The sequence below is a fragment of the Carassius gibelio genome, chromosome A7 (assembly GCF_023724105.1).
Source record: "Carassius gibelio isolate Cgi1373 ecotype wild population from Czech Republic chromosome A7, carGib1.2-hapl.c, whole genome shotgun sequence".
Classification (NCBI taxonomy): domain Eukaryota; kingdom Metazoa; phylum Chordata; class Actinopteri; order Cypriniformes; family Cyprinidae; genus Carassius; species Carassius gibelio.
In genome coordinates this window covers 29275818-29296364 of record NC_068377.1, presented here as the reverse complement: position 1 = coordinate 29296364, position 20547 = coordinate 29275818, and the positions used below count along the sequence as shown (strand labels likewise).

Below are 20547 nucleotides of genomic sequence, written 5' to 3'. Positions count from 1 at the left end.
ATCCTGATTAGTGGCTGGCTGAATACTACTGCAATGTGTTTACATATGTGTAGCTGTGCTGAGCGCTCTGTGGTATTTGTTAAGCCATGTTATGCACCGGTCATGTCGAACACACTAAACCGTTTTCTACTCATTATATCCATGTCATCTGTAGATGAACACAGGCCGTAGAATTATCAGAAGCTGCTGGAGATGGATTAGAGCAATTACACACGGGACCTGATCCCACACAGGACACAATCAAACCCCTCCATCCTCCTCTTATTGGAGTGAGAGAGGAATGGAGAGTTTTTCCTTTCAACCCCATCTGACCTCCATTGCGGTTTTTGTCGGTCAGGTGTGTGTACGGTATACTTTATACGACGTACAATAAAGCTTTTGGCTAAGTGAAGTTCACAGCCATATGGTCAACTGTTGTAGAGATGCCTATCCTCCCCAGGTCTCGCCCTCTGATTCTGTAAGAACAACCTCATGTCTTTGCTCACAATGTGAAGTGACCCTGAAAAGTATTTGTGAATATTTTTAAAACTGTATGAGGTTCATTGCATTAGATATCTTTATATATAGCCAAGTGGAATTGATTTTAAAGATGGAAGCAAGTCCAAAACATGGCTCAGTTTAGAATTTGAGCATTGGTTAGTTAGTTAATGCTAGTGGCTTCCATTTAAGAAGTATTTAAGATTTTCCATGGCAGATGGAGTGAGACAAAGGAAGGAGGATGATGGATGAGATGACTTCGGAGCATAGAGGGCACTGTCTTGAGTTTTGTTTTTCCTTCCATTCTCTACCCGTCTCACATGGACAAAAATGGATGTAAAAAGACTTGCCCCTCTCTCTCTTATGGATTTACTGTGTATTCTTCTCTCCTTTCACTAGATTTATTGCCCAAGTGTTTTTCAATGTGCAGGAAGTCCTCTTGTATAATGGTTTTGTTTTTATTTTTTGACTCCATAAGATAAAAATCCCACATAGACTCTTGGCCCTCTAGTCTGCTGTTTTCGTTCAGGTTTAGTGTCATATTAATAGCTTTGGATCTCCCCTGAAGTATTAGCCTGATTGTCAGGAAGGCGCTGGACGACAGACAAGGGCATATTTGAGGTTTTTGGCTTGGAGCTTAAAATTGTGTGTGTATCTGCATGTGTGATGGTGAATGTGTGTTGATGTTTCAACAGCACTGCGGTTCTCCCGGTTTAAGTGTCCACCAGACTGCTGCTAAGCTCCACTTTTTATGTTTGTGAGATTGCATGTATTGATGGACTTGTTTGGGTGTAAATAAAATATCAATAGTGTCTTGTGTGTATTCATGGAGACTACATAAGAGACCAGAATGCAGCAGATTCTGCCAGTCGATTGAAAAAAAAGGAGTGTCACAGAGGTTTCAGTTTGACATGTAAACTTAATTCAAATGAATGTCCAAAGTTTTACCACTTGCCGTAGAGGGTTATGCTGTTTATGAAAGATACCCCGTATGTGAACCTTGTTTTCTCCCTCCCCTTTCTTTATTTCTCTGTAGGGGAAGGTGGCTCAGACGGCATGTATGTCAGCTTGTAAACACCTTTCAACCTCCCTGCTGCAGCTGCTGTTGGAGGCTGATGTCAGGCAGGTGTCTATGGGAGCCCTGCAGCAGTTCAACATGGATGTCAAAGAGTGCGAGAGTAAGTTGACCTGAATGACCATTCATAAGCCTCCTTAAACCTGCCTGCATTATTGTGCTTCCTTCTGTTGTGGCCCACTTCAAAAATTCCTAATTTGTACTGGAGACTAATTACGCCACAATGATGTGTCTGCTGTAACCAGCTTTTCATTTGACATCTCTTTTTTTAGAGATTAAGGTGAAAATTAGAGGAGTGAGAAGAGTATCCATCTTTGGCTAGTGCTTATGGTTTTTTTACATTTGACCCATTGTTGTCAGGTCTGCAGTTTTCCCACGGAAATGGGCTACTTTAACACTGTTGCTACAGGTTGTTTTTCATGTGGATAGGTTTCCCCAATAACCTGATTTTTTTATTTATTTATTTTTTACCCCTGAAACTAAATTTGTACCAGTGGACACCCCCATGTATTTGTATGCCTCAAACCACAAAACTGAGCTTTAATCAAAATGCCACTCAAGTAAAAAGAAGGCCCCTCTCTTCATACTCCGTATTCACAGTCTTAATGAATGAGGTCACGGTGTTAACGGTTTCAAGGTTGGGTCTTAGGAAATAATACTGAACTAAACTAACATAACCTCTTGAATGCACAGACGATATGTCTATGTCTGTGGTTAAATCGACCGACAGTTTGGACGTGTCTGTGCTGTGGGGAGGGAGGGGGGATATGAAGACCCAATGACGTCATGAAACTGTAAGGATCTTTGTATAAAGCTTGACCATAAACAGCCCCAAACAATGTTAAATATGGGTAAACCATGAAGTGCAGATATTCTGATTGCTGCATTTTGAATGTAATGAAGTCTGGAAACTGTTTTAGAAAAAAAGAAGGGCATTACAGTCTACAACTGTAATGTTGAAGGTGTGGACAAGCATCTTGATTATAGCAATGTCAGGAAGTAAATGTTCAAAAATTCTATCTTTATGGGTGCAACAGTTTGTCACTGGGAAAGTACCAAACTTTGTACCCCTAAAAGGTGCATATTTAATTATGAATATTTTGGGGTGAATAAGTACAAAGATGTCCCTTGGAGGGTACTGCCCAAGTGACAAGCTGTTGTACCCCTCAAGGAGTCTAACAAGAATATATAGAGTTTGTGGTTCAGCAAGCATTACTTTAGTCTTAGTATGTTTTAATTAAACTCTTGTTAATGATTGTGTTAATTATACCCAGTGCACCACCTAAGGAAATTGACTTGAAAGTGCAACCACAATTCATAATCTCTTTGTTTAAGATTGGATACATATAAATGGACTATCAGTGATATACTGGAATGTTTTCCAATTACTTTCGTTTCTAAATTAAAGGTTATCAGTCATCTTACCACAACAGTTTTATCTTGAGCCCATAAGAGGCTCTCTTATACTGAGATTGGCCTTTCACATGTCTGCTGTGCCTCTTTGACCTGTACGCCACCGCAAGCGGGCGATGGAACATTCAAAGAGAGAGAGCACCATGAGTTGCTTCCTGTTCAGTTCAGCTGGTTTTGGGAGCATAAAGGTCTCGACAGCTCGTTCCTGCTCATCCCTCGAGAGGTTTCTTAGCGTAGTCACTAACAGGGCTTTATGCTTGTACGTAGCAGTTAGGTGAAAGCCTAGAGGTTCCTGTTCTTGAATCTTGATGAGATGTGTTCTGACACGCGTCACGTGAACCATGCCTCTTTTGCTGCAGGTCTCTCTCCTGTAAAAAGGCGAGGTAGGCGGGGTACTTTGCAAAATCGACAAAGTCTCTGACCGAGAAGTGGCAACAAATGCGCAAGGGTAAGCAGTCGCTGGCTCAGCGTTTGTGGGGGTCAGAAATAAAGATGGCAGGCGTGTAATTTGCGTGAGAGGCAAGAAAGGCACACAGCATCTCGAGGTGAAAGGGATTTCGCTGGCCCCGGCTTGTTTTGTCCCCGCGTGTCAAATGTTCCGTTTTTCAGAATGCCGAAGCCGCTTGTTTACGGGTTCCTGTCCAAAGGCACAGAAAGGTCCAATGGCCCTCAGAAACCTCTACAACTCATGCGCTCTCCGCACACCCCCAGCCCATTGGCTTTTCACAAGTTTTGACGGCCCCTTTGCTCAGTACCATGCCACTGGTCTTGGAGAGCGGCCTCATGGGAAACGGCATCAAGTTTGGGTTACGGGGTAAAGGCAGCCCCCTCGTCCCCACACATCCCTCTATCTGGCTTGTCAAATCAAACGTTGGGGGAGAATTAATGAAAGTTTGCTGATGATTTTTTTTCGAATGGGCCGCACAAAGCCGGTGGCAGACCAAGAGACATGACTCTGCCCTGAACCACCCAACTAACCCTCCACCCTCTAAAACCCTCAAAACCTTCAAAGCCCCCTTCCATTTTACCTCCCCCGCCTCCACTGAACCTCCCCCTGTCCTCCCCTTGTCCCGGCTGTCATCCGTCTGCCAATCTCCCGCTCCATGGCGAATTCCCTGCTCTCTTTATCCCTCTCTCTTTCCCACAGGGTTTGCCAGGGCCGGCCCGGTGCCTGGCTTCCAGGGGGACACTCTGCTGCTCGCCTTCATCGATTTGAGACAAGTAGGTCTTTGTTTTTTCCACTCCTTTTTCTTTTCTTTCATTCTTCTTTCCCCTTTCTTCTGTTTTCCCCTGTTTACCCCTTAACCCCCCCCCCCCCCCTTCTTTCTCTTATTTTCCCCTCTACCGCCAAACCCAACCCCCTAAACCTCCACGCTTGCCTTCATTTTCTTTAAAGGTTTCTTTCCTCAGTGTGTGAGCCTGTGTGTGTTTGTATTCATATCGGTGGTCCCAAGGCCTAAACCTGATATTCACCTTGGTGATTTTGTATTTACCATTGTGGTGCGGAGGTGGCCTCAAGACCTCCTCCTGTTTGGTTTAAGGTAAGACTTTTTTAAGATGGTTCTTCATGGGTCATCCTATCCCATTTGCACCTCTGCACTCTTGAGCACTGCAGAGCTGGAGCCTTTATAGGAAACGTTGGCCTGTGCTCTGGCTTGAAAAACACAAACTGAAACACACTGAGAAGAAGATCAAGGTGATGCTGCAACCAGAAAGGCAACTGCCAAAGACATTATTCTCTCATCTCATTATTTATGTATAGAGGACATTTTGATAGCACTTTGGTGGCGCAGAATAGATATTGTTGCTGCAGTTCATTTGACCATTCAATCTGTTGTAGCCTAACCTGCGTACTACAGAATATGAATGTTTTGGGAATATGTTCTGCTTCAGGGAGTCTTTTTCCAGCAAATTATTATCTTTGTCCAGAAACAATTATAGATCGAATTTGTTCTGTCGTACAAAGGCAAAACATAGCAATTTGACATTTTGTCAGGTGTTATGACCAGATCTCCTAGTTTTGGATCAGCCATGCTCTGATTTGGAGACAACAGCAACTACAAAACTCACACTTAAAACCATCTTTTTTGGTTTGGTTTAGTTACGGTTTTAAAAACACATTATTTGGCCCTTTAAATTCAGAATGATCGAGTTTCAAACTAAATCTTAGAATGTTCTTTATTGAACAGTTGATCTTTTGCAACAATTTTGCTTTCATCAAATGAAAGTCTGAAAAAAGGCTGGTAAGAAAAATGCAGCGTGTGTTTGTCAATTCCGAGATCTAGAGAGAATGGGAAACAATAATAGTGAGGTTATAAGGGTCCATATTTGGGACCCCCTCCTTCATTGCCGAAGTGGCCAACCTGGGCGGGTGTCAGAGACTGAGAGGGGATGACGGATGGGCTGAATGCTCAGGGAGAACTGGATGAATGAGCTGACAGACAGTGACGGATAGCTCTTTCTTCCACTAAAACAATTCTGTTTTGTCCCGCCTGCCATCATGATGCAGTGCCACTTGTTTTCCATTTGGTTTTATTTTTTTTTAACCTGACTGCCATGAAAGCGCTTCTGTGGTTTTGCTTTGTTTTTTTGTTTTTTTAAAGAGAGGAAGAAAGATGATGCTGAAGAAAAGAATGAACAAAATAGCCATTTTGCTTTTTTTTTAATGTCATGTTTTGCTTTTGAGCTGTCATGATGCATTACTCTCTACAAAGATATCTTTCATTGTTAATACTGTTATTGTCATTATAATTTTAATAGCATCCGATGGAAGTTGGTAGAAGTGCAGTCTTCTCTCAAGAGGTTTTCAAGCAGTTGTTCTGGTCATCAGAGACATCAGAACCGTTCTGTCCCCCTGCGTGCCTGGCCCTGAATACGCCCGATAAATCAACCTGAAGGGCCCATTTGTGTCCTGGTTTCCCAGGTCCTGGGATGGGGCCGCAGGTCAGTCCTTATGGAGATAGACAACGAAAAGTTCTGGAAGCTCTGGGAGGGGATTTGGTGAGAGGCTGGAACCTGGATTCACTCTCCTATCTGAAAAGACAAGAATACAAAAAGAAAAGAAGAACGTCTTGACACCGCTTCAAAGCTCTTTACATGGTGAAGTGTAAAAGGATGGATGGAGTATGGGGGATACTCCTGTTTAGAGTGCTAAATACGTTTGAGTTTGGTTATCAAGTAAAGTTGATTCTTCAACCGAAATGCTTACCTGAAATTTTCTGATGCCATGGCTGAGATTTGAGTGGGTTCATCTCTCATAGCGAAATGAACATAGTATTAGCACATGAAGAATGCCTAGCTACCTTCATGCATATTATTATACAAATGGAAGTAGGGGTATTTTGTAGTCAGGAAGCAAGATGTCATACAGGAAAAAGTAAGAAGAGTTGCTAGAAGCAATATAGAATAGAAAAGGCATCCTTTAAGTCATGACTGAGTGTCATTCCCAAACCATTTAATTTCAAAATGTGAAGAATGTGGAGGTCAAAGTTTTAGAAAGATATGAAGAGTGAAAAAAACAACAGATAATAAATAGACTGAGGAATCTGAAGTAGGTATTATAAATGGCATGCTGCAGTCTTATGTTAGTAGATTATATTAGGAAAGGTTTGTGGTGATGGGAACCCTTGGCTGGCCTTGGTGTGGGAGGCCTGCTGGCCTCTGTGGTGAGGCTGGACCCCAGCAGTGCACGTTCTCGGGGCTGCCGCATGCCTCAACTCTTGCTCTAGATATTCTGCCTTCCCAAATTCCTCTCAGCTTCAAGGGATGGAGGTGGAAAGAACCAGCAGCCAGGCCTTGGTGGATGCGGAGTGTTATGTGGTATGAAGAGGTGATTTAAATAGAGTTTTGTTAGATTTGATAGTTTTGATGGATCTATCTATTTTTTTTTATCATTATATTGTTGATCTATGGTTCTGTTATTCTGTCTGTCTGTCTTACTCTGCCTTACTATGTTTCTGGACCTTGATCATGGTAGTACCCTTGCTCTCTATGGGAGGGGCAAAGAGCTCTCAGAATGCATCAGAAATATCTTAATTTGTGTTCTGAAGACTTGAGGGTGAGTAATTAATGACAGAATTAAAATTTTTGGGTGAACTATCCCTTTAAAGGATGTTTAAATTAGTTATATGAATTTAGATCAATTCTAATTGTGCTGTCTTAGATTCAAAATAAAATTCTGCATTCGTATTCATTATGAATTATTTAACTGAATTGGAATTTTTAAAGGCATTCTCAAGTCAGTTCTGATTGGTTTGTGACCCTGCATACGCTCATAGCAATTTTGTTCTCTGGTACAGGTGCATAAACGCCACAGAGCATATCAGAGGTTAAGATGGTATGCCCTTGTTTCCAGCATCCACTTGTGCCAGAGGGGGATGGTTGAAAGAGTGAGTGATGTCTGTCCTCCCCACCCTTCATGACCCATTCTGGGGCACTGCATAGAAGAGTGAGGGGGGGGGGGGCATTTTTCCTAGTCCCGTGAATTTGGGAACCATGAGGCTGCTAAGCATTCCTGTGGCCTGTCCACAGGCATTATCCTAGAATTCCTGGAACGTTGTTAAAAGGATTCAATGTAAAATGCTTTTCCCCTCTCTAACCCCTTCCATTCCTTTCACTTAGTTCTTGGCGTTGAAAGCCTAACACCAGTGACACCATTAGAAGCTTATGCTTGTGTCCTTCTGAATTCTCTGGGCAACTTCTAAGTGAGCATATGATTCTAACTAGATGTCCAGCTGCAACTGTGTCTGATTTCCTCATCTTTCACTCTCTTATATATTTTTATCTTTATTTTCTCCTTTCTTTATCTCTGTCATCACTTTTCGCTTGTGATTGTGATAACACTGTGCTCTGAGGTGAAATTTTGCTGTCAGTGTTGGTTATGTTGGTTTAAGCCTGGTTTGATGCTTGTACAGAAACGAATGATTGAAAAGTGATCCTTATAATGTTCTTGCACATTCCAATGATTTAATACTCTCTGGGTTATTTTGGAGTATGTTTATATTTCTTCATTTGTGTGTGTGTGTTTGGTAATTGTTAAACAAACTAGTGGGCCATAGTGAAAATATGTTGTTCCGGCAAAAGGGTGCAAGGCGGGGACATGTTGGCAGGCCAGAAAGTTAAAGCCACCCTCTGAAAGGAGTTCACTGCGGTTTCAGGAAATTTGCTGCTTGCTCCCAGTTCTCAGTCAGCAACCTCCTCTGGAGAGTCAGGGAATCTGGAGAATGTTCCCTCCGTTATAAAGACTTCTCTTAACAAAATGAGCAATTTTTTTTCTCCTTTTCAAACGTCAAGATGAAGTCCTTATTTATGTAGCTGATAATCAATTTTCTTAAGAACATAAAAATATATATAATATAAATTTAAATATTGCGGGGTCTAAAGTATTGTTGAGGTTTGAATTACTCCAGTGTTCAGTGTCACATTATCCTTTAAAAATCATTATAATAAGCTGGTTTGCTGCTCATAAAACTTGTATTTTTATTACAAATGTTGAAAGCAGTTGTGTTTCTTAATATTGTTGAGTGTGATAATTTCCAAAGAATTCTTTGATGAATAGAAAGTTTAAATAAAATAAAATGCTTTTATTTTAAATAGAAATCTGTTATAACAATGTGTAAGCCTTTATGGTCACTTTTGATCAATGTATTGCAAACTTGCTGAATAAATCTATTAATTTATTAAAAAAAAATAAAAAAAAACATACTGACCCCAGATTTTTAATGGAAGTGTATCTTCCCTGTTGTAGTGTGTAATATAAGTTTTTGTAAACTCATTAATTTTTTATTTGTGACCAAGTATTCCTCATATTTTTGGGGGTATTGGAGGAAGTTCAGAGTAGGTTCAGAGAAATTATTAATGGGAGTGTCCCGTTCAAGGAAAATTTACAGTATCAATGTGTCATTAGTTTCAGGCAGTTGCTGCTCAGCATGTACCAACATGCAGGCTTTTGGGAAAAATGTATCTATACATGACATGATTTACATGACAACTAACAGTTTCTAGTTAAGTAAAAGCGAAAGGTTGTGACCCCGCAGCTTGAAAAGTCAAAACGAAAACTAAACACTACTGAACATAGATTCATGAATGTCAAGGCATAATGTGATCATTATTGAAGAAGTGGAAATACTGGCTAAGAGATGAATGAGCTTAAAGAGCAAACATGTTGCTTTGGAAAATGAAACCGAAATCTCGCTAGATGTGGGATTTCCAGCTGTTTCCAAAATTGCTGTTTGGTATTTCCCTGTCAAGCATGTGCGTTTGGGAGATGAATCACTGCAGTAAAGTGTCAGTCTGCTATCTGGCATTTTTAAATCTATTATTTTATGATCCACAGAAGAAAGAAAGTCATTCAGGTTGGGAACGAAATAAATGATGACGGAAATGTATTTTATTGTATGAACTCTCCCTTTAAATGTTGTTTCTATTGTGAGCTCTGACAAACGTGATCAAACACATTAGGCTATGGTGCTTGTGTAGCTGATGCAAATCCAATTTCCTGTCGTCTTTCCACTACAACCGAGACAGAAAGGCCCAAATTAAGATAAGAATTAACTAATTTGTTCAGTAAATACTTACCATTTCACAGTTAATACGATTTCCCATCAATTTCTTGTTATCCACTGACAGTTCAATGATGGTGTGAACCATAGAACTGATCTGCCATCTGCCAAGGTCATTTCCCACCTTCGTGGGGATTATTTTAAGACCTGTCCTACATTCTCTTTTAGTGATGTCATTAGGTTGAACCAGAGCCTGAGTGCGTGTTTGTGTTTTTAATGGAGCCTATCTATCAACCGCAATCTCCCTGAACCCTAACCTGCCTGGTTCAGTAGCTAAGGTCCGACAGACGGCAGTGAAGGTGTGCAGGAAAGAGATTGATGATGAAACCATATGGGCCATATTCTTTTCCTCACCCTGTTCAGCTACAGCCTCACACAGATCAGCTTTGTGTGGTTCTTTCAGGGAGAGATCGAAAGTTTGAAAGAACGAAGATTGTACAAGCGAACCAACTCTCCTAGATTTTCTTGTCTTTGCTTATGGAAAATAAGTAAAAACTAATGAGGGGGAGTGGAAATGTAGGAAGGAGAAAGAAAAGGAAATGACACGGCAGAGCCCTCCTCATGCCATTTCTCCATAGTCTGTCTAAACAAGCCAGTGACAGGTGTCACAGTTTAATCCTCCCCCATTTGCTTCCTCTCAATGCCCAGTGAGTGTGTCACGCTTAAATCCATCCCCCCTGCTCCTTCTCAATGGCATGCTGGTGTGTGTCAGTGAAAGGCTTGTTTGAGGCACTGTCACAGGTCTCCAGGGGTCAGACAGATGAGCTGCCCTGCTTGTATGGAGTCAGTGTGGGAGCAGATATTCTCTGAGCAGGGGGTTGACATCTCTCTTTGCAGCAGTGTCCCATTCAGCCCTATGAGGATGGCACTGACATGCAATTTCTCTTTCACTCCAGCATGAACATGAACTGTCAACTGATTCCTGCTTCTCCAGCTTACCCTTTTCTAAATTTCTCTCTCATGTATAAAACATGGGTGTTTCAGCATATTAAAAAGTTAACAGGATCCAGACTCTTCAAGGTCCAAACAAGTGGAAACCTTCCGGTCTCTCTCTTGAAACTAATATGGAAGTGACTTAAACCGCAATTCATCGACTAGTCGCTAGAGACTGACTCCAAAAGGGAGTCAATTCCTTAGACCCTCCATAAAAGTTTACATCAGAAAAATAATGTTTACAGTCTATTACAAAAAGTGGATTTTGTCTATATAGCTTAGGATATAGTCTATTTATTTTTCCCTTCATGACAACTGTGAGGGGGTGTTAATTTTTTTTAGGACTCGTCCATTTAAATTATATTAAGCCTTTAAGTTCTGCATAATTAAGGGCGTGGCCACTTGAGTGACAGGTGGATTGCCACTGCTGTCACCACTGTCACACTAGGTGGGAGTGGTTTCAGCAATCAGCTCCACCCATATCCCCTCTTTGCCCATTTACGCTTATCTGAGAGTGATGCATGGCGATGAGCTGTCAAGATGGCCGGCTCCACCTACTTCTTCACATTCCCGGGTTCTTCACTTTTACAGTCTATGGGTTCAAAGAGGACATTTAAGTCACTTGAAATCAATCCATAAAACTGATTGGTATATCTGAAGTGACGAGATCACTTTGTATGATGAACAAGTTTAATGCTGCTTTGCTCTCGAATCAAAACAAAACACTGGTCAACACGTATATTTAGGCTACATCTAATATGGCAACACAAACTTCAACATGTTTGGTTACTTGACCTGCAGTAACCAATGAGATTTGACAATAGTTGATGGTTAAGGTTTGTGTTGGCATATTTGATTGTGATACATGTGTTGATCAATGCTTTTATTTGAACCAGGAACAAACTGATTGTGTTGAATGGTATAGGTTCCTGGAACATTTATTTTATTTTTTTAAGCCTGGATGTTTTAGTCCCCATTGACTTTCATTGTATGGAAAAAAAACAGTTTAAGTTTTAATTCTTCAAAATATCTTCCAATTGAGTTCCATGGAAAGTCATACCAGTTTGGAATGGCATGAGAGTGAGTAAATGACTATCCCTTTAAGTTGCACCGCTTCTAAAAATACTTGTAAACTACTTCAGATCAAAACGGACTTTACTGTTGTCCAGCAGCTGGACTGGAGCTCCACCACTTTCCATGTGCGTAGAATAGAATGTATTTGTGTTTGTGGAAATAGGGGTCATTTATGGAACCCACATATCTGTGGTTTCCCTCAGTTCTGACCCTTGGTTCTGGTAACTTACACTGTAGGAACCCTATTTTAGTCTGTTTAGATTGTATGTTCCTGTGCCCAATGTTTCTGTGTGTAGAACATCTGGCCGTAAAGAAGACCATAATTGAAGAGCAAATGTAGATTTGTTTTTTTGGTGATTATTTTATTTTATTGATTATTACTGATAAATATTGCTTTTTTGGTGATTATTGTATTTTATTGATTATTACTGATAAAGAAATAAATATTAAGTAATTGGTGAAACCCTGCAGCTATTCAGAAGTTGTGTTTTCCAAAAGATAGATAGATTACAAGTTGGAAAGCAACTTACACATTTGGAACATCTGAAGAAATATAAGCAGTCCATGATGGATCACTTCTACATATCTTATCTACCTGTATAGAACATTTTTCTTAACCTTTTGCAAGCAATGTCTGGAAAAAATATTTTCTTTTCTTTTATGCACTTGGGATCTTTTTTAACTGTACTTTCATGCACATAGCTGCATTGTTGTGCATATTCATCTCTTTAATGTGCACAAATAGCGGTGTAAATTCATGCTATCTGTAAACTGCACTCAATGTATTATTTAGAGCGCACAGCTGACAACTCTAAGTGATGAGGAAAGAGAACGGGGGAGTGAATGGGAAGATACACGAATGTGTTGTTTTGGACAGTGAACTCATCCTGTCCCTGGCGCACGCTGGCTGACCTTCCTCTAGTTAACAGCCAGAACCAGACCAGGTGTAATCACTTTCTCCAGCCTTCCGCCAGTCTTTCCGTCCAAGGGAGAGAGAGTAAGCGAGTAGGGGGTGAGCCAGTCGAGTGGCCTCCGGCCGACCCTGCTCGCATTCCCTCGGAGCCAGTGGACGATAAGCCTGACGTGCTATCTGTCTCGCTCTTTCTCCCTGTCTGTCTCTCACAGGCTCAGTTAGTATTGGCAGGCCTAGGGAGGTTTGTATGGTAAAGCAGTAAGTCTGTGTGTGTTATGCATGTTATTCATGCTGGAAAGTGGGAGAGGGAGAGAAGGGGGGAGCTGACCCTCCGGTAACCTTGGCTTTGGTCCAGTAAGGGAGTCAGTGAGGATCTAAGTTCTGAGCCCCTCACCCCGTACCCCTTCACCGTTTAATTCAGATCAGTCCCATGCCAGGGGCTATGCCCTTATGGGAGAGCACGGGGTACAGAAAAAAGAGCCTTTTATTATTTTCGCATAATACCGCTCTCTACCCCCTGTTTCTTTTTCCTCAATTTTTCTTTCCTTATTTTCTTGTTTTCCTCCTCCCTCTGTGAATTTCTGCTTAAAGGCTTGACAGAGATGCTGTTTTACCGGTCGTGCCTCTTTAATAACCTCCATCTCAACCCTCATCACCTTCTTACCGGAAAGCACAATGTGTCATAGGCCATTTACAAACGCCAATTTGTTTGTCATTAAATAAGGTAAATAGGATTTGGTGAATTCCATTGGGATAACAAGCACCGACCTGACCCTTAGTTTCATTTTGTTTTGTTTTTCTCTATCGCACTCTCTCTTTCCCTTTCTTTTGGCAGCTGTTTATCAGTTTGTCTTCATGCTGTGGTGATCATGAGTAAGCAGTATTCCGTCTGTAGCCTTTTGGTGACCCTGATCATGAGGGCTGTTAGAGTTCACGTCCATAGAGACAGCACCACGCCATCACCAAAAAAGCCTTTTATCGGATTTTATCGTTATTCATGCCCTGTGAAAGGGGTAGGAGTTCTGTAATGCTGGTTTATTGTCTGTCACCACACCACATGCACAAACACACGCAGATCCACATTCCATCTTCATTTACAGCAGCTGTAAGAGCCTTTCTGATTTGTCCATTTCCTGTAAGCCTCTAAAAGGATCTTTTCTTATAGATGTGAGACACAAATATGATTTCTGGAAAACGCCTTAACAAAAGACACAGTGCGCCAGGCTGGTAATAAAGCTGTTTTGAGTTTCCATTTCATATTTGAATATTCCACAGCATTTCATCCTGTTTTAGTGCATTCTGGAATAGAGCACAATAGTCAAGTTCCGGAAGTAAAAATCCCATGTTTTCTCCATAAGACTATGACTACCAAAACCTTTGAAGACAGACCTTTAAAAAGTTATTTCAACTTCATTTTTTATTAATTTTTTCATCCCAAATTCCTAATGAAAAATTGCATTATTTTTGTGTGTGTATATACATACAGTATCCACTTATCGTTTTAAGTTTAAGTGTGAAATGAAAAGCACAATACTTTATTTCACGAATAGTACAAAATTCAAATCTTTGGTAAGAATGTAAGTCTTTACTGTCACTTTTGATCAATGTTCCATTATTAGATTTTTCCTGTAATGTCAAGACACAAATCTTTTGTACACATCTTCATGATTCCTTTTTCTTATATATTTACCTCAGAATAACTGTTATTTATGTCCGCGTGAGTACATTAGATGACATACTGTACATAGATCAGTACATTATGTATGACTGTGTGTATTTAAAAATGTTAAAACTCTCTAGTAAATAATTCGGCCTCATTCTTTTTTTTTTTGTTCCTCTTGGCTCTCCTTGCACATTGCAGACTGTTTTAGATTCTTGCTACTGGCTCTTAGCTCTGACCGTTCTGTCACACTGCTGCCCCAGCAATAACTTCTACCTTGTCGGAATCCACAGGAAGGTAAAAGGGAGGTCATGTCTTCCCCAGGACAGTGCCAAGTTTTTCAGTCTAACAGTTATTAATTACACCCAGCAACTCTTTTAAACGGTTTGTGTGGATAAAATGGACAGTTAGAATGAGCTCATCCTCCACCTGCAAGACATTATTGTTTGTCCATATATATTGCTCATTCATTAACACTCATTCTTGGCTGATCTGTCCTGAATTGTACCGAGAGGGCTTGTGACTGTTTTGCTGTCATTTTGACCTGCCAATAACTCCCTTTTCTGAATGGACAGGAAGTTGAAAGTGAGGCCACCTCTTCCCGTAGGCTAACGTAAATGCTGTCAAATGTCTATGAATTACAGTTTGCAACTCTATTAAAATAAGTGTCAAAACAAGTCAACCGGAAGGTCACCGAGAGTATACAGAGGGACGTGCCAAATCAACTGTTCTGTGACCCAAAGACTATGTAGCACCTTTTTATGTAAAATATATAGCATAATACATTAATAATAAATATATTTATTCATTTATTTTTTTGCATTACTTTTCCTGATACTTCTGTCATAGTTTGTCATCCGATTTTACTAAGATTTTAGCGAACCAGGCTTCTCTAAGGTTCACTTACACAGCCACTTGAAATCTTTAGATGTTTCAGAAATGGGACTGTTTTACATTCTGTGGGATTTAGCCACTTTTCTCAGGCCTCTGTGACCGCTTCACCACACCATAACCCCCAAGATAACTCTTCCTTGTCTGAAGAGGACAGGAAGGCAAGTTTGAGGCCAAGTCTTCACAAGACTACAGCTACTCAGACGTTGCAGTTTCAGGAAGAGAGCTGTTTTCACTTGTCCCTGATGGGACTTGCTAACAGAGCAAAAAGGACTGATAACAGAACAATGACCCGAGCGGGGTTCAGCTTAGAGGCAGAGTGTATCGGCCACTGCAACCATCGCCATCTTGACCACCCACTGACCCCAACCTCCCTCATGCTTTTTGGAAATGCTTCGAGTTTCCTCAGTAAAAGTTCACTTTGCAGTTAGAGATTAGCAGTGTCTTGTAGTGACTTGTTCTATACACACCCAGTAAGAGAAACTCCGTATCAATTAAGTATTGTCACTGAGTTGAAAAGGTGTAACCTTAATCTCATGAAATCTTTGTATCTTGCGGTCTGTGTTAGTTTTAAGTTTGAGTTATGGCTGTCAGAATACTTCAGGCTGGAGATTCTGCTCTGCTAAAATCTTCTGAAGCCTTTCTTGAGATTTCTGTCCGGTCTTAATCATGTAGGTCTCTGCTTCTTATGTAATTATATGAGCCACTCAGTTGTGGCACAGCCCCACTAGCATCCTAGCAGAGTGGACCAATTGTAAGCGGTTATTGTTCATTTTTAAACTCAGATTTTCCTCTGTTCAGAGTTCAGTGCTGGGTGAATTATGTTTTAATGAGAGCATCACTATGCCCTACTCACTCTGAATCATACAGTCTCTTTTTGGTACACCCTCTGTGTAGACATACTTCACTGCCATTATTTCGACATGATAATGTGCAGCAAAATTCATGTTTATAACACTTAAAGGGTAGCTAATCCAAAAATGGAAATTCTGTCATGGTTTGCTCAACCTTGTGTTGTTTTTTAAATGACTTGCTTGCTTCTGCAGAACACAAGATTTTCCGAAGAATATTGGTGTCAAAACAAGATTAGAATGTCATTGTCTGGTCACAAAACAAAAAAAAGAAAAAAAAAAAGGAAGAGATTTTTCAAATTATCTTATTTCCACAGAAGAAAGTAAGTCATAACTTTGGAGCGACATGATAATGAATAACAGAATTTTAATTTTTGAGTGAGCTGTACCTTTAAGATTGTTGGCAATATTTTTATTTTTTGTTTTTTTTCTCTTATTCATCCCTCTATACTCTTTCTCATTTTGATTGACAGTTGCTGTTATCTCCAGCACTGGTGCTTCTAGGACTTTGTCATTTGGAAGTGTTTTTGACAGAAAAGAAAGCACATGTTCAACATTGTTAATCCTTGATGATTGACATGAGGAACCTTTCCCAGCTGTTAAGAGCATGTATGTTTGTATAGACTGAGATTTGTGTTTGAGTGTCTCATGCTTGCTGTGTTGCCGGACTCTTTAGCGTAGATGGAGCCTAAGCAAAGATAACCTCTATGGATAACCTCTGACCTCTGTGTGCTACTGCTATGTGGACTTACATATGGCTTTAGAAACAGGGATCCACTTTTCCTTTCTTTTCCAGTACCCAGATACCGCTTATCATTTTCCTCCCGGTGGACTTTGACTGATGTTGAATGATGCTTTAGTTGCTGCTCCTTCCACTTTTTTTTCTTTCTGCTGCTCTTTCTGCTTTCACATGATCCACAACCATAGATAGCTGAGCAAAGTGTTTTTGATTCAGACTTCTCTGTGCATTATCTGTGCAGGTCAGCTTTAAGATAGGATGCTTTTCCTGACCTTTCTCAGTAACGTTTGCAGATTTCCCACAGAAACCTCTAGAAATTACCATAAGCGATGATCGTATCAGAATGCATGGATAATAACTACGCACCTTAAAATGTTTGTGTTTGAAATCCCTTAGTTAATTGACTTGGGGTGGACAGAATGATTGAGGTTCATCATTGTTATTTATTCTATAAAGCCCACTTTTTCCACCATTTTTATTAGCCGTAGATCCAACAAATTTGCTCGTCAAAACTTTTTGCACCTCTTTCTTGCATCTCTTTTTACTTCTGTTGAAAATGCTGAAACACACAATGTTTATTTGAAACATTTAAATGTATTCTTTTAGTCACTTATAAATTTATTAATGCTCATACATGGAGAACACCAAATGTGATAAAGAATCTCAAACATGCATGACGTGAGAACCAATTAGGTTTGTTCTTGTCTGGTACAGAAGCACGTTTGAGCTTCCAAAAGCAACAATGAAGTTTATTATTGTGAATTAAACCTGAATTAAGCAATGTTCATACTTTAAGCATCAAAGTTTTGGAGGAATTTACTTCAATAGAGGGATAAATCTCTCAGCAGGTTTCATTTAAAATAATTTCATTTGTGCTTCAAAGATGAATGAAAGTTTTATGGGTTAGGAAGAACATGACAAAGTGTTTGATGAGAGAATTTTCATTTTTGGGTGAGCTAGGCCTTTAAACTAGGATCATTCTTATTCTTTTTGCTGAGTGCATCAGAGAAAACTGTTTACATGTCATTTGAAAAGGCCAACAAACATACTTGCTATCCTTTTTGATTATCGTCTTGATTTATTTAAATTTTTTTTGGCTGCCATCTTTCTCTCAGATCTCATATGCATATATTTGCTCCCAGCAGGCGTTTACTGCTGCTCTATCTGTATCGGATTTGCTCATCATTCACATTTACGTCCATGCACTTGAGCTCCATTTGCTCCGGTTCAAATCACAACTTGCATACCAGCCCATTGTGACTCACCCCATGTTTAGTAGAGTTTTATTAAGATGTATCCTGAAGCTACTCTGCCAGATAACTGAGTAGGTCCTTCTGAATCTACTATAGGACAAGTTTTACATTGGCCTCTTTTTCTGATTGTTTTAGGTGAGGGTTATCGTTATTGCTTTCTTTACTAAGCTGATCTCTCTTTCTGTGCTGGATATTATCAATGTTATCATTATTCAGGCTCAAGCTCAACTGACTTTGGCCTGCGTGAGCCTTTGGGGCTGCCGGCCCAGTTCTAGAATGCACTAAACAATGCAGAGAGCCAGGGGTTAGACCGAGGTGAGCGGAGAACTAACGAGAAAAGGAGTGAGAGGGGATGGCATGGATGAAGTGATAAGTGGCTGTGATGGCACAAAAAGAACAAAACACTAGCATTAGTGACTACAGAACAAAAAACCAATTGACTTTGAGGTGAAGATCGTTATCCTCTGATCTTAGTTTCCCTTCTTCTAGCAGCTCATTCGCATTGACCTCATGAAGTTGTAATGAATGATTGTACTTCATCGACTGGTTATTCACAAGCCGTTGTGGGTTGCTACTAGGTTAATAGGACATAGGTGATCATTACATAACAAGCTTCCCACCAGAGCATTTTTAGATTTATTGCAACAGTTAAGTGGCAAATCAAAACCTTGTTTTTCCAGAACCCTGTCAGAAAGAGCAACAAGCCTTAGGGTAAAAAAACAATAACTCTGCAGTCAATTCCCAACACCCCAAGGTTATTAATGAGAATAGATATTCCTGCCGCATTCCAAACAACCAAGTACGACCATCGGAATAACTGTTATAAGCCCTTAAGCAAATGGTCCAAAGCGGAGAAACAGTCGGGGGTGACACTGAGGCTTTGAGGGAAACGAGAGCAACACATCAGTGTGCAACATCATGTTTTTTTCCCCCCTTCCCTTTCTCTCCATCATTCTTTCTTTGAAAAGAATGAGAGGAAGTGATAATCCAGCGCCCGCCTGCCCCTATGCCCCAGCTCCTCTCTAGCATGGCCCTCTGTTTGTTCAGAGAGGGGCTGATAACACTATCAGGGGTCATGCTGAGGTCAAAGAGAGAGACCGAGTGGAAGTTCATTGGGAGGTGAAGGCGGGCTGGAGAGGCAAAGCGGAAAGGTGAAACCTGGGTCATGGACGAGTTTGACACACTAGCTCGCGCTATGTGGAATGCAAGTCCATTCATATTACAAATGACTTCTTTATTTCTCTCCTCCTCAGCCTTCCTCCCTTGGTGTGTCTGTACAGACCATGCCAGTGGGAAGACGAGAGAAGAAAGGAACAAACAAGATATGAATTCAAATCCAAAAATCACTTATCTTACACAGGTGTTTATCTGCCATCGCACAGGGTGTGGGCACGTGGTTTGAAGAGTGGGTGGTTAAACTTGTTTGTTAAAAGCTTGATTTCAAATGGACCTAAATAATAAGTGCTCATTTAAATGCTTTAGTGTGAAATTGTACCACTCCATTATTTTATTTATTAACTAAAGTTGAGGTCACTTTTACTGTTATTTGGTCAAATCCAAAGTTGTTTTCATGGGTGAAATCCGGGCTCTTCAATAGGAATCCACGCGATCTGGAATTTCCCATTAAAGCGAAAGCATTTCACACTGATTTCAAAATGACCATTAGAAAGCTTCTTAGTTAAATAAGTGACTTTTTTGAGCTGTGCTTCATACATTGATACAATATTGGTAATGGACCAAGTTTGGCAGGCCATGAAATTTTACAATTTTAGCTTTGCTTCATCTTGCAAGTATAAAATTCAGGCAAACTTCAGTTGTCCTCAGCTTTGTGTGGTTGTGCTGAAAGACAGAGGCGATTTGTATTTAATTCTAGAATTTTAAAATATAATTGGAAAGACAGCTGAAGAAAACCTGCTGTAGCTCAGTTATAACAGTGGGTTTCACATATTTATAGCCATTTCTTGCTTGCATGGATGTATTTTCCCCATGTACACACTGGTAGGATGATTTTTTTTTTTTTTTGCATCCCTTGATGTCTCTTTATGACTTTTGACTTTTGACTTTTGTGAGGTCATTTCCCTTTTTTCTGCTTGTTAGTTTGATGACATGATTGATTGTGTTTGTTTGCATTACCAGCACTGGATCTAAATGTGTGTGTTTGTGCGAGTAGGTTTGTTGGGAGGGAGGAATGTGCTCTGTTGTTTATTGAGCCCGTGCTGAGGGGTGCATTTTTGGCCAGGCTCCAGCAAGGTCAGTAGCTGGCCGGGTCAATCACGGGTCATTACCGGCCCATTTTCAGGTCAGGTCCGGGTGAAAGAGTGTAAATGGCTGTTCTATCTTTAACCTCGCTCCCATTCTCCTCTAATCCCCTGCTTTGTCATGTTGCTTTCCCCCTGTGTCTCCTTTATAATCTGATTTAAGGGGCCCTGCTCACTTATGTAACATTGGGAGAAGTGAACTGGCCTGATCTAACAAGGGCCAGTGATGGTGTTTAATGATCTTTGATGATCTCTCTTTGTCTTTTCTTCCCTGCACCACCACTGTCATCTGTTTAGTTACTGGATCTCTTCACTCAGTGGGACTGGTCTACATACCTGGCTGACTACGGCCGACCCACCTGCAAGTACCTGAGAGTCAATCCTCACACGGCTCTTGCCCTCCTAGAGAAGTGAGTATCACACTGGTCTCTCGCTCTTCTCCTCACTCAT

At 40.6% G+C, this 20547-nt stretch overlaps 1 protein-coding gene and 1 long non-coding RNA gene across 4 annotated transcripts in view; both read left to right on the top strand.

Moving 5' to 3' along the window:
• The window catches only part of LOC128017103 (uncharacterized), a 148841-nt gene that overhangs the window by 112038 nt on the left and 16256 nt on the right, over positions 1-20547 (top strand). The window lies entirely within an intron of this gene.
• Positions 1-20547, top strand: part of LOC128017096 (exocyst complex component 6B) — an 83655-nt gene that overhangs the window by 56575 nt on the left and 6533 nt on the right. For 2 of the 3 annotated variants that reach the window (XM_052602287.1, XM_052602288.1), the window contains 3 exons: positions 1514-1655; positions 4113-4186; positions 20395-20507. In XM_052602287.1, coding sequence (XP_052458247.1) covers positions 1514-1655; positions 4113-4186; positions 20395-20507 — 329 coding nt within the window. The remainder of the gene's footprint in view (positions 1-1513; positions 1656-4112; positions 4187-20394; positions 20508-20547) is intronic. The other variant, XR_008184365.1, reaches the window with a different exon arrangement.